Source organism: Numida meleagris, chromosome 1 (assembly GCF_002078875.1).
Source record: "Numida meleagris isolate 19003 breed g44 Domestic line chromosome 1, NumMel1.0, whole genome shotgun sequence".
Classification (NCBI taxonomy): Eukaryota; Metazoa; Chordata; class Aves; order Galliformes; family Numididae; genus Numida; species Numida meleagris.
This window is the reverse complement of record NC_034409.1, coordinates 66723402-66737511: the sequence shown is the minus strand read 5'-3', so window position 1 is coordinate 66737511 and position 14110 is coordinate 66723402. Positions and strand designations below refer to the sequence as shown.

The 14110-nt window shown below is 43.9% G+C and overlaps 2 protein-coding genes across 3 annotated transcripts in view; one reads left to right on the top strand and one right to left on the bottom strand.

The window, feature by feature from the left end:
• SOX5 (SRY-box 5) overlaps window positions 1-14110 on the bottom strand; it is a 459770-nt gene that overhangs the window by 331395 nt on the left and 114265 nt on the right. For both annotated transcript variants that reach the window (XM_021391451.1, XM_021391458.1), the window contains exon 2: window positions 8585-8746. The gene's annotated coding sequence lies outside the window, so the exon portion shown is untranslated. The remainder of the gene's footprint in view (window positions 1-8584; window positions 8747-14110) is intronic.
• LOC110396146 (E3 ubiquitin-protein ligase Topors-like) lies at window positions 1750-4693 on the top strand. Its single transcript, XM_021391553.1, has 2 exons — window positions 1750-3081; window positions 3537-4693. Exon 2 carries the CDS (start codon window positions 3616-3618, stop codon window positions 4672-4674), a length of 1059 nt encoding a protein of 352 aa, XP_021247228.1. The 5' UTR covers window positions 1750-3081; window positions 3537-3615; the 3' UTR covers window positions 4675-4693.

The following is a 14110-nucleotide window of genomic DNA, read 5'->3' as shown; positions in this document are numbered from 1 at the left end:
AGGAGAGGAGAGGAGAGGAGAGGAGAGGAGAGGAGAGGAGAGGAGTTCTTTGGTCCCTGAGTATATCAAGAAGGCTACCTTCCCTCACAGATAAATTAAAAGGAACTGAAAATGCAATACAATAGAGAAAGCAAACCAACTATTGAAAACTACAGACAGGCTATTTGTTTATAGCTGTATAGGAAGGTCCTGCAAAACAGTTCATAAATAGGGTTAATCATTCAAATGAACATTTTAATGCTGCTATCATAGAATAAATCACAGAACTGTTTGGTTGGAAGGAGCCTATAAAAATCATCTAATTCCAACCCCTCTGCCACAGGCAGCATCATTTTTCACTAGATCAGGTGTGGAAAGCCTCAGCCAACCTTGAGCACTTACTGTGATAAGGCATCTACAACTCCTCTGGGCAAACTGTTCCAGTGTCTCACCACCCTCAACATAAACAATTTATTTCTTACAGCCAACCTAAATCTACCCTCTTCCAGTTGAAAAACATGCCCCTTGTCCTGTCACTGCAAGCCCTGCTAAAAAGCGTCTCTCTATTCTTCTTATAAACCACCTTTATGCACTGAAAGGGAACAATAAGGTGGCTTCTTATGATCCACTGGCCACGCTTTGTTTTATGCAGATCAGGATATGTTCGGTGATTTGGGCTGCAAGGCATATGCTGCTGACTCCTGTCCAGTTTTTCACCCACCACCATACCCAAGTACTTAGATGCATGGCTGGTCTCAATCAGTTCATCAACCAGTCTGTACTGAAATTGGGCATCACACTGATCCAAGTGCAGGACCTTGTTGAACTTCATGACGTTCACATGGGTTGAGTACTCAAGCTTGCCAAGGTCCCAGTAGTTAGCTGGTGTTCCTTCACTCTTGCATATCAATTACACCATTCAGCTTGGTGACATCTGCAAACTTGCTGAGGGGGCACCCTCATCATCCCACTATCTATGTCTTTAAAGAAGTTATTAAATAGATGTGGAACAAGCATGAAGGACACCATTTGTTAATGGTTTCCATTTAGACATGAGCTGCTGAATGCAGACTTTTGGATGTGATCATCCAGCCAATTCCTTATCCATCTAATAGTCCATCAATCAAAATCATCTATCTCCAAGAGGCGAGAAAGTGTTGTGGGGGACCATACAAAAGAGCTTACAGAAGACAAGGTATATGGTATCAGTTGGTCTTACATTGTCTGCTGATGCTGTCATTCCATCACAGAAGGCCACCAGATTGGTTGGGAACAATTTGGTCTTGCTGAAGCCACATTGTCTGCCGCTAATCACCATATGTTTCACTATAACTTCTGAAGGATCTCTTCCATGGTCTTACAAGGCACTGAGTAGTTCCCAGGATCCTTCTTATCACCCTTTTTTAAAATAAGAGTGATATTCCTGTTTTGCTAGTCACTGGGGATTTCACCTGACTGCCATGACTTATCAAATGCCATGGAGAATGGTTTAGCAACTGTATCTGTCAATCCCCTGAGCACGCATTTTTTGGGTCCCATGGATGCATGTATGTTCAAGTTTCTCAGTTAGTTTCAAGCCTGATCTCATACCACTGTGAAGGGACTTTGCTCCCTAGTCAGTGCTTTGAGGTTTAAGGACTTGAGAGGTATGAGAAGAGTGAAAAGTGATTACCAGTGAAGACTGCTCATTCTAGGAAGAAAGACATTCCCAAACTGGCAGTGGAAGAGATTAAAAAAAAAAAAAAAAAAAAAAGACAAGGGTGATGCTTATACAAGAGGAAGTGAGGGAAGGATTGACCAAGCATTCCAGAAGCAAGAAGACAAATACTCAGACAATGAGGAACACTGTTTCTGCATAATGCATTAGTGAAAAATTTAGCAGGCGGCAGCAGCAGGTCCCTCTGCCCAGGGCAGCAGCCCCTCCACTCCAGGCCTCCTGGCCACTTGCCTGTGAGGGCCCAGCGGCCCCATAGGAGGAGGGCTGGCAGTGACCTGGACCCACAGCAGCTCTGCAAGAGGCCGCCTCCTCGGTGGCACTAGCAAGGATTGCACTTCTCTTTAATTAGAAAATAAAGAGAAAAAAAAGATTACACAGAGCCACAGAATTTTATGGGTTGGAAAGGACATCTACAGAAATAATCACGTTCATCCCCACCCCCATCCTAAAGGAGGTTCCCTACTGTAGGTTTCACAGGAAGATGTCCAGGCCAGTTCTGAATATCTCCAGAGGAGACACCACAAGCCACAACCTCTCTGGGCAGCCCGTTCTATTATTCAGTCATCCTCAAAGGAAATAACTTTTTCCTCATGCTCAGACAGAACTTCCCATGTTCCAGTTTGTGCCCACTGTTGTACCCACTCAGTCTTTTTCTGTATGGGTTGGAAGGGACCTCTACAGAGATCATGACTTTCAACCTCCCCCTCCTAAAGCAGGTTCCCTACCGTAGGTTTCACAGGAAGGTGTACAGGAGGGTTCTGAAATCACCACAGAAGGAGACACAACAACCCCACAACTTCTTTGGGCAGCCCATTCTATTTTACTGTCGTCCTCACTGCAAAGTACTTTTTCCTCATGTTCGGATGGAGCGTCCCAGGTTTCCGTTCGTCCCCACTGCCCCTTGTTCTGTCGCTGAGAACTGTCAAAAAAAAGTCTGGCCACACCCCCTTGACTCTCTTCCAGTAGGCATTTACAAGCATTAATAAGATCCCCGCTCAGTCTTCTCTGTGCTGAAGAGTCCCAGGTCTCTCATCTTTTCCCCGTATGAGAGATGCTCCATGTGCAGACACATGAATGCAGCGCTGCTGGGGTGAGTGCTGTGGGGGCACAAGGACTGCGGTGACATCACTGAGCAACAGGCTGTGATGCCACCGAGCTTTGGGCACTGGCAGGGCCTGGCCCAGTCACTCTCGTGCCTGGACTCCTGCCGAGCGGGTGTGCGAGGCTTGGAGGTGCAATGAGGATTTGGCTTGAGTGTTGGGCTGTGCCCTGGGGACTGTGGGCAGCTGCTCTCAGTGCCCATCTCTACAGCCATCACCTGAAATCCCCTGGCCTGCCTGGCTCAAGCAGTCAGGGCCCAACGCGGTGCATGTGCAGCAGCACAGGTAAGCTACGTGGGGACACGTCCCCCAGGATGGCAGTGGGGTGAGCTCTGGGACGGGGGGAGCTGCCAGGGCCTGGGCTGCAGCTTGACCCTGTGTGACGGCATAGGGTGTGGACTGGCACAGGCATGGGGCTGGGAGGGCTGCCTGGAGAGGGACCTGGGGGAGGTTCCTGTTGGATATCAGGAAAAACTTAGAAAAAGTGGTAATGCATCAGAACAGTCTGCTCAGGGAAGTGGTGGAGTCACCATTCCTCAAGGTCAGGGATCAAGAAACATTTAGAAGTGACACTGAGGGACATGGCTTAGTGGACATACTGCTGATAGGTCAACGGTTGGACCAGATGAACTCAGAAATCTTTTACAACCTTAATGATTCTATAACTTTATGACCAGGACATTTCTTCTATCTGTCCCTGGGACAAGGAATGACCATGGTGGCATTTCTCCCTCTTTCAGTGCACAACTTTCACCAGTGAGGCGCTGGTGAGGGAGAGCGACTCATCTTCACTCCCCATCAGGCCACAGTGTGAAGACCATGGCAGCAGAGGAGGCGTGGACATGTCCCATCTGCCGTGACGTGCAAAAGGACATTGCCTACGCAGTACCGTGCCGTCACGAATTCTGCCTCGGCTGCATCCTGCGGTGGGCCAAGCAGAAAGAGACCTGTCTGCTCTGCAGGAGAGACATGGCTGTCATTAAGGTTGCTGAGTGGGACGACAACAGCGACCTAGATTTCATCATCCGTCCCCCAGCACCACCAGTACCTGCCTGCTTCCAGGCAGGCATCACTCACATTTACAACCCCCACAGCTACGCGCCGTCCCCTCCACCCTTTGTGCTGCTGCCAGAGGAGGAGGAGGCTGTGGAGGCAGAGCAGAGGCCTACAGTGGGCGGTCTCCTGCTGGAGGTCTGGGCAGCCCTGTTCAGGCAGCACCGGGAGATCCTTGACCCCGTGCTGCCCTGGCTGCGCCAGGAGCTGCGAGACATCTTTGGGACACAGTGGTGGGAGGCAATGGCTGCCGAGAACCTCATCCTGAACACCCTGTGTGACATCGGGCTGGACAGCGAGGCCCTGATCCAGCTGCTGCGGCCTGCCCTGGGGCACAGAGCGGAGACACTCATCCAGAGACTTGTGGACACCATCGTGAGCCGGTGGGGCGAGGAGGCCCATGGGCAGCTGGGCCTCCAGGGCGTCCACGTGTCCGGAGGGCAGGAGGAGGGCCCTCCAGCCAGGGGGCAGGAGGACAGCTCTGTGGCTGTCCCTGGCTCCACAGCCTCCCCACAAGGGACCATCACAACGCCAGGACCCAACAGCAGCATGGGAAGTCCCAACAGGGAGGAGCAGCCCAGCACACCAGAGGCTGTCCTTCCTGGGGATCCCAGTCACCCCCATTCAAACCACATCCTGAGGGAACACGAGGAGCCCCACGAGGAGACGGAGCAGGTGGCAGCAGCAGGTCCCTCTGCCCAGGGCAGCAGCCCCTCCGCTCCTGGCCACTCGCCTGTGAGGGCCCAGCGGCCTCATAAGAGGAGGGCTGGCACTGACCTGGATCCACAGCAGCCCTGCAAGAGGCCGCCCCCTCAGAACCACTAGCACTTCTCTTTAATTAAAAAAAAATTAAAGAAGAAGATTATTCCAAAAAGTCTCAGATTGCTGCTTTCTCCCCCTCTGCCAGTCTATCACCAGCAAAACATCATGTTTATACAACTTATTTTGTCCTTAAGAGTCACAGAGCACTTGAATGGTTTGGTTTTGCTGAGGAGCGGTTTTGAACAGATTGATGATGAACACCCTCCTCTACAAGAACAAGGAAAAGAAGCAGATTTTTAGAAGCACTTGCAAATATGCCCATTCTAATTACCAGTGTCATTAGATGGGTATATTTGAACTAGGCACTGGGTTTTAAGATCTTATATGAAACAGTCACATGAAACACATGTGGGTACCCATTCATCCTGAAACCCTTTCAAAATGTAATGTGACAGCTTTAAATCAATGACAGTGAACCTTCAAAAAATCATTAAAAAAAGAAGCACGCAAATTTAAGACACAGAAAGACACTCAAAGTAGGAGTCAATTCTGGAATTGCATCTGCTAAACAGACATATTCTGGTCTGCAGACTTCTAGGAAAAAAGAGAACAAGGTAGACAAATGTGAAGCATTCAGTCTTTACATGGAAAAAAAAACAACCCAAAAATAAATAAGTGATTGTTGGTCAGATTCTGATGTGCTTACTCATACTTAATACTGCTCTCTCCATGCAAAATTCAATTCAGTAGCAGTACTTGCAGAACGCTATTCAGCATAAGAACATCAAAACTGGTTCTGCAAAACAGCTATGTGAAAGATACTCAAGCTCATCTGAAAAAGCAAACTTGGTTCACAACTTACATTTCCAAACACAGAAACAAGCTTTTACCTGGAGTGTTTTTCTCCTTTGGAGATTATACCCTACTTTTGCCTAATTTATCTAGAGGCTTTTTCATTGCATTCTTAGAGAATCCTGCACGGAGCGGGCTCAGTGCACTGAGAATTCAGACAAGGAAGAAGAGTGAAGAAACAACTCTGCTGCTCTGTGCATCCCATGCCAGAGTCAGAACAGCAACTCTGTATCTGTGCAGCCTGCTATGATGACCACTGGCTTACCACACCACACGGAAACATTAACTTTTCCACGCAAGCACTTCCCCCAACCATCCAGCTCTCTGGATGGATGAAACAACTCAGAAAGAGCTAGTTTCCTGTGATCGCTGTGCTCTGATACTTCAGGCACAAGACATAAATTGAATACTGTGCGTTCACCAATTGCAGATCTGAGACCTTAAATAGTAACCTTTCTCCTTAACAATCATATCCAATGTAATGCACCATAGAAAGCCAAAGCACTGGGCATGATCCTGCAACGCAAATCCAGTACTCCTTTCTACCCCATTCTTCCTCACCCCCCCCTTTTTTTTTTTAATGCAACTATTTGTGCAAATAAATATGGCAAGGATGGGCGCTCACTGCACTTTCTTTTCCAGCATCCTGAGTGGCTGGCACAGGCTGAGTTTTATGAATCTTACTGAGATCATCTACACCATTCCCTTGCTATAGCACCTGCGCCTTTGTGGCCCTGAACTGCTCCAACAATGAAAATTTGCAAACAGCTTTTGAAACATGACTCAAACAGCCTTCAGTGTGACCAAACTCTGGTGTGTGACACAACTGGCTTGCCTTTATTTTATTAACATTATTACTGTTTACTGCCTTTGGAGAGCTTTGCATCTCTCAAGACATTTCTTTAGCATCTCTGATTGCCTTTAATTTTCTTGCATTTTCTACCTTTGAAGCACTCAGAAACAGCAAGAAAAGCTATGTAAACAAATAGGTTCAAACACGATATGAGCAAATCCACACAGCAAACTCAAGTTTAATGTTTTCACTCTTTTCCTTCTTCCCTTACGGCTGCGGCTGCACACCACCTCCCCCCTCTTCCCCCCCCCCGGGGGAGGTGGGAGGAATGGTTTAAATCAATAACCAAAGGCTTCAATTTTACAAACCCTTTAAGCCATTAGAGCTCTGAGTCCACGCTGTACCCCTCACAGCCTCCCCCACCCCAGTACACACACACATACACACATAACACACATATAAAAGAAATACTCCCAGCCTGGCATTAACAATGTTCATTCAATGCTCTTTACTTAAAGGAAGAAAACAATTAAGTGAAACCTTGAAGTAATCTCATTCTGCCTATTTAGCCTCTTCATCCCTCAATGTGTGGTTAGTAAGTGTTGCAATCAGGGGCTAAGGCCTGCTATCATTCGGCCTTAATTAAAAAAGACACAAGCAGTGGAGCTGTGAATTAGAAATGTAACAACGCACTACCCCTGATTAATTCGAGGCTCATGTTGGATTAATAACTCCAAACAAAGAACAAAAGGAAATTGTTATGCGAATTGCAGCCCTCCCAGGCCAGACAAAGGTCAAATCACAGGATTTCAATTTCATCCGGAGTCGCTTAATCAACTCCCTCGGAAGGAAGACCATATGCAGTCCTGAAAGCTACCCATTGTAGTCGTGTTGTCACTGGACCTGAGAGACGGCACAGAGATAATCCCAAGTATTCCCGATCTTTTCTCATTTTTGGCTGCATCTTTTCTCTTTTTCTTTTCTTTCTCAGTTTCTTTTTTTTTTTTCTTTTAATATGACAAAATGCCTTCATTAGCGCTAATGATTAAGGAATAAGGACACTATCCACCAAAAAAGCTGCTTTGTTGACTGCTGCTCCAAGGAAGCACCCTGGCTCCCGCTGCCCACGCAGCTGCAGAGGCAGCTCCCCATTTCGAGGGGGGTCTTCCCTGACAGCAGAATTCATGTAGCGCTATGTTTAAGCATGATGCAGTCACTTACAAGAAACAGCACTTGAGGAGGGCAGAGGCAGAACAGGACACATTGTACACATTCACTGCACAGCCTACATCTCAATACAAAGGTCCTGAGGGCACATCAACTGAGGAAGAAGGATATAACTGCCCTGAAGACCTATATCTGAAAGTAAGCTGCAGAGAATATAAGTCTTGTGCGCTCTCGACAAAATGATGATTGGAGAAAAGAAGCCATCAGTTTCCATGTTCCAAAATATACTGTCCCTCCAGTGAGTTCATACTGTCCCACACTCCCACTGAACACAACTTCTCAAGTAACCAGCATGGCAGGGCATTTTACATGGACCCCACAGTTCTTACTCCGTAAAGGAACAAGCAAAGCCCAGATCTGCCTAGGAATCTGGCAGCTTATGCCTAAGAGCAAATATAAAAGCTTTAAGAAACTGAAAAAGAGCAAGGAAGAAGCTTCAGTGTGAAGACTTTAAACATGTAGTTAATTGCAGCCCTCGTTTCCTTCCTGAAGGGTTCTGCCCATCAGCCCAGAAAAATCATTTTGCCACACAGCTGTCTGCAGCTGACCTAGCCTGGATGGTGTGAGCAGTCTCTCTCTTGGTCAAACCTCCAGCAATGTTTCAATAAGCATGCTGTAATTTCGAAGTTTTGTTTTACCTATAACAGCAACACAGTTCAGGACCAAATTTACTTTCTCCAGGAACAAGTTTCAGCAAGGGGCCATGAACCGACAACAGATACCACTTTCCATGTAGACCTCTTGCTTAGCTCATTTTTCTCCTGGAATGGAATTTCTCTTACATGGAAATGACATGTAAGACACAGTTTTTCTCTTGGACATGTTTGTGGATTTCAGACTGAAAGTGAGTCAATTCAAAGTCTTAAATTCTGGTCACAGATATTTACATTATATTTACTACTGCAGGATTGCTGACAAAAGCAGCATGGTTCTGTGATCTATTTAGCTGACTGAGAGACCTTAAGGTCTAGCAGAACTACAAAAAGACTGGTACTGGTAACTGGCACCACATTCCCGGTTTCAAAACCTGAAACTATTGATGAATTCGCATATTCTAATGGCTTGGGAAATGCACGTCCACACTCTGTGGAAGTCTCTTACCTGTGTTGGGTGCTGGAATAAAATTCCAGGTCACTCAATGAACTTAAACGAAGATCCTTTTTTGGCTTTCAGCTTGGGATCATCTCCACTCAATTCTGTCACAAACTGCCTTTGCTCCTCTTTCCAGGGGGGCTGCTCACACGACTTCTGCCTCTGAATTTGCTGTTGAAAGGAAAGAAGTGATTTGTGAGTTGCCCCAGTTCTGAAGCCCTTTCACACTCAAACATATGCCAGCTTTAAATGCCACTAAATGACTACTCAACTTCTTTGATCCTTTTCAGTATCTGTTCACTTTTGCTTTACATATTGATTTCTCAGCATGCAACCAAAAATTAAGATGAAATGCCTACTGTCACGGAACATGGGCTGTCATGGAAAAGCCACATCCTCACTTTTGCTTGTGTTATATTAAGTCATTAAATCCAAATTACATGGAATGCAAATTCTGCTAGATGTGAATCCCTCAACCATTCCACCAGCTCTAAAATACAAGCACAATTTTTGAAATCTCTTAGTATTAGAGACTCAGTAACAAATGATTTTAAGTGCAGTAGGAGCTATGGCGGATACTTGCACTCCTCTGTGCAAAAGCAAGATTCAAGCTTTAAATGTGCAGGTCCAAAACTTCAGCCCAATTTCTAGCCTGTAAAAGAGGGCAATCTGTGCTTACATTCCATTAAGAAGTGAGAAGGCAATCTTGTTCTTTTCCACTATTTCTATTACAGGATTACAAGTTCAGTTGAGCAGATCTTCATCTCCTTGCCCCAAAGAGACATCATGCTTTGAAGAAATCCTCCCCATGTATAATAAATTCTGAAGCTGAAACTGTGATTACTTTTTGATGCAAAACAATAATTCATTGCACATACATAAGTGACAGCAGCTTGAGTATAGTTGAAGACTTCATGGTGCTTAACTTAATTGCAAAAATCTTCACTAGGAAGCACTCTCCAGCATCTTTTGGAAAACAGACTGTTCAATGTTCATATTCACTCACATTATTGCTTTAAGGCAAACAAATCTGGACTTCCATAAAGTCTAAAGGGTCTTGCCATACTGTTTTACATAAAGCTTCAACTTCTTGAGTCAGCTAAACAAAGAATCACAGAACCATCTAGGTTGGAAAAGACCTTCAAGATGACCAAGTCCAACTACCAACCTGACCTGCTGAGTCCACAACTAAATCACGTTCCTCAGTGACACATCCACACATCTCTTAAATACCAGCAGGGATAGGGACCCCATCACTTCTTTAGGCAGCCTATTTCAATGCTGGACCACTCTGCCTGTGAAGAAATTCTTCCTAATGTCTAGTCTAAACCTCCCCTGGTGCAACTTGAGACTATTAATATAGAAGACCTTCAACATTAGTGTGCAAAACAAGTAACTTTGAAGCCTTCAGCCTAGGGGAAGAAAGACTGGCCACACATTCCCAATGTATTCTAATTACAGAAAAAGAAAACAACAATTTTTTTTTTCCAACAGCTAGTAAACTCCCATGAATGCTGGGCCCTAACTTCACAGCCCTGTCTCTCAGGCCTGTGAGATGTACATCACTCCTCTCTATACAAGACACACGCCTCTCACCAACTCAAATCACTCCTTAACTGCCTCAGACTGCTGTGAATGAATTGTGAATAAAGGCAATACAAATGCTGGTGTGCCAATTAAGATCAACACAGCTCACTGTGGTGACCAAACACAACCTCTACCACTGTGATATAGAAAATGCACTTAAGACAGCTTCCTTCTGCCTTCCACAGAAGATGGCAGGTCAAGCAGCAAAAGAGTCATCTTCTCTACTCCCAGCTTGAGCGCCAGCAGTGAGCCAGCAGCTCCTGCAATTTACATCACATGGAATTCAGCTGAAAATATGCTGAGGAAGATGAGGAGAAGTATTGATTTCACTTATTGCAGACCAACCAGCCACTACTGCCAAGTTTGGCATAGATAGACCTTGAAATCAAACCTTGCCCATCTTCAGAGCTCTTGCTGCTGACAAGAAAATTGTCCAAATGAATAACTCTTGGTTGGGGGCACATGCAGCCTAAAATCTTCCCTAGACCACCTCCAGTACATTTCCAGTTCATGACACAACTCCCCTGACCACCTCCAGTACACTTCTAGTCCCTAACACAAATCTCCTGAGGCATTTGGGAAGACAAGGAGAGCCTCAGCTGAGCTATGCTTAGAGCCCAGCAGACTGACTTGCATTTCTGTACAATCCCCCAGAACTGCAGGTAGTTTAAGAAGCCATCCAATTCTCTACTTTCAGCCACCTTGAAAGATACAAAAGGACATGATTTTTTTAAGTCCCAAAGCATCAACAACAGGAAAGTGTTTAAATCTGCCCTCAGACAATTTGGTGTGCTCTCTTTTCAGTAGCAATCTCAAAGCTGTGTAGCTGTTTCTTTAAGATTTAAAGATTTATCTGATTTTACTTGACATTTTTTTCCAGTCTTCCCGCTTCACTTAGAAGCTGCCTCCTTCTCTCCCCTTCCACTCAAACAACCCACCAGTGAGAAACACTCCTCCCCTGCAGCTCCTACTAAATGTGCAATAGATTTCATATATCTCTAACTCACTGACCCTTCATCTCTTTTCAAATCACAGATAAGAAGCAACATTTTCTTATCTTGATAAGACCTGGAAACCCTGTTCACATCTATTACAATATTTCCTACTTCTGTAAAGCATTCTAAGGGTCTGCGTGAAAAAAATGTATAAATATTCTGCTGAACTCCAAGGAACAATTAGGACTCTGGTTTTCCAGCAGACAGTTCTCCAGACCTTACTGTAAGCAAGCAGTTGTGTCAAAAGATTAAACATGATGGGAAATGCACAGAAAATTGGAAATGTCAAAGCCATTTGTCTCCCCCCAAAATGCTCAACCCAACCCAACCAACTACAAGTAACGCGGGTTCTTCGATTCACCTTACCAAAATGCCACTTAGGCTAGAGACATGAGAACGTCGCTAATTATTTTTTACTTCTGAATTGTTTTTCAAAGAAAGTTCAACTTCATAAAGCAGTTAAGCATAATAATTAGACATACTGATATCAATATGAAAATGTACTGTACAAGTACTGCAGGTGAAGATTTGCCCATGTGTAATAAAACCACACAACAAATATATCCATTCTAAATACACTAGAAGTTACTTACAAAGAAGCCCAAACAATAACTGCTAAGATAACCACACAGATTATGTACTCTTAGTTGATGGAAAAACTCGAGTAATAGCTGATACCTTTGGTAATTAGAGTACTGGTTGGTTGGTTTTTGTTAGTTTTCTTTCTTTTTTTTTTTTTTTTTTTAAACAAAAGCAATTAGGTTTAGTGTGGAAATTTTGTGGCCAAAGCTTAAAAAGTTGGAATGCAACAAAGTAACAAAAAAAAAAAATCAAGAAAAGACTACAGTTTTGCCAAAACTTTCCTGACAGCTCAGATGCAAAGAACAGAAATCAGAGCAGCTAGAGGCTGGGCCTCTGAGCCAGGCAGAACAGAAATGTAACGTTTTTCTACCATGCCACTGTTAGCTCCCAGAGTCTTCTGGCCTCTTGGGAATTCTCACAGTTCCTTTGAAACCTACAGTTTTTATTTCAAGATGTAAAAATATTTCATAAAACATTTTTTTTTTTTTTCATTTTAGGCCAGTTTAAACGGTAACTACAGAGATTGTCAATTACTGTAATCTGGAAACATAGTAAAGTTTTTCTTTTAAGGTCATTATAAGTAACTTTCTTGTAAAAGAATCTATAACACTTTCAGAAGGTAATCAGAAATCTTTGCTACAATGATGAGAAATTACAGAAGTGAGTAAAGTGAAGAGTCTACTAATGTTCCTTAAGAAGTAAGAGCCTGGAAAAAGGCTCCAGAGCTAGAAACAATGGGATCCTGCATAGCTTTATGTCACCTCTGTCTTTTTTTTTTTTTCTTGTGATACCTGTCTTCTTTGCTTTGATGCATTTGATTGAAAGGTATTGTGTAAGTGACTCACGTTTGCACATCTCAGAAACATTAGCACCAACAAAAGACAGAACATACCATTTGGTATATTCACTTGCTGACTAAACACTTTTTCTTCTGTCTTTCTCTGCTTGCAGGGTAAATTGTTAGTTTCAAAGCTGAGTGACTGCTTCAGTAAGTTGGTAGCAGATTATTGGTACAGTGTGATAATTAAGGGATCTTAGTTCTTAAACAATGCTGATAAAACAGAAATCCCTCTCCCTTTTTTCTGGATTACCTTTAGAACTGAAATCAGAGAACACTAAATGAATAATAATTTGTACCTTCTGTGAATGATAGAAGATTGAATCAAAATTTAACTAGACTCTATTTGTAAATCCCTCAGGAAGACATAATTACTATTCAACACATACCTTAATTAGCTGTACACATCTATTTCATAGTATTTAACAGGTTTAAAACAGCTTTTATTGTCTGTTGAACGCATGTTCCTTTCTTATCAAAAGGAAAATAATCCTGAATTTCCTAAACTGTAAGAAATTTGGTTACAGAAGGCAAGAAATGAACTACAAATTGCTGTCAAATGGTTATTTTTATTTTTCTTTAAACAGTATTAGTTGATAATGCACCAGCATGCTGCTGCTGCTTTTTTCCACTTAATGAAGAAGATCATAGCTATGCTGTCTGTTGAAAAAAAATTCTACTCAAGCACTCAAACTTTTGCACAGAATTTTGAATACAAGCCAATTTGGGACAGAATTTCTTTTTTCTTCTTCCACTTTGGATAACAGGATGACGTTATCTCTAGAAAGCAATACAGCTAGTGATCCTACATTGTTTCCATTCCCTTGTGAATCGGAAACAGGCTAAAATTTGGCAAGCTATACTTTCAGATGAAATTGAAGAATTAGCATTCGTGATCTCGTTTCACATTTTGGGTAAGATTGGGTGCTTGTTCACATGCAGAGGTTGTTCTTAAAACCAGTGGGCTCCACAGAGCAGCTCAGGTGCTGCAGGCTGCCTTAGCCAAGGCTGAGTGCCCATGCCATGAGCTGAGGCTTGCTGCTGAATCCCAAAAATGTTATGCTGCTTAATTTTGCTGACAACAAAAGCAAATGACAACAACAATGATTATGTGCAGAAACGCACATGTGGTATGTTTTTGTTATTTTCTTAAACTGCCCCAAGTGAGATTAAAACATTTACTTAAGTACTTACTTCATGCTTTGTATCATTTGCTTTCTGTTCTCCTTAAAACTTTAAGCAAGAGACGGCTGGCATGTAATCATAACTCACTGTTCCTGGGGCTGAATCAAAATGAAGGCACTCGGCACGTGGGGAAGTGATAGAGGTTGAGCCCAGTGTTGGGGGGAGGCAGGGCTGGAAGTGCTTCACTCTGTCACCCACCCTGGCTTCCTTCTTGGCTTCAGCTGAGATCAGAGGGAAGCCAGGACCAAGCAAGGGCACTGCCCCAGCCTGGGACCCGAGAGCACTGGGAAAGGGCAAGACCCTGTGTCCAGAGTGAAGCACGCAGTTCTGGGATAGGACAAAACAAAA

Excerpts from the sequence above, each read along its gene's own strand:
- LOC110396146 (XM_021391553.1), top strand. The coding sequence starts at position 3,616 with ATGGCAGCAGAGGAGGCGTGGACATGTCCCATCTGCCGTGACGTGCAA.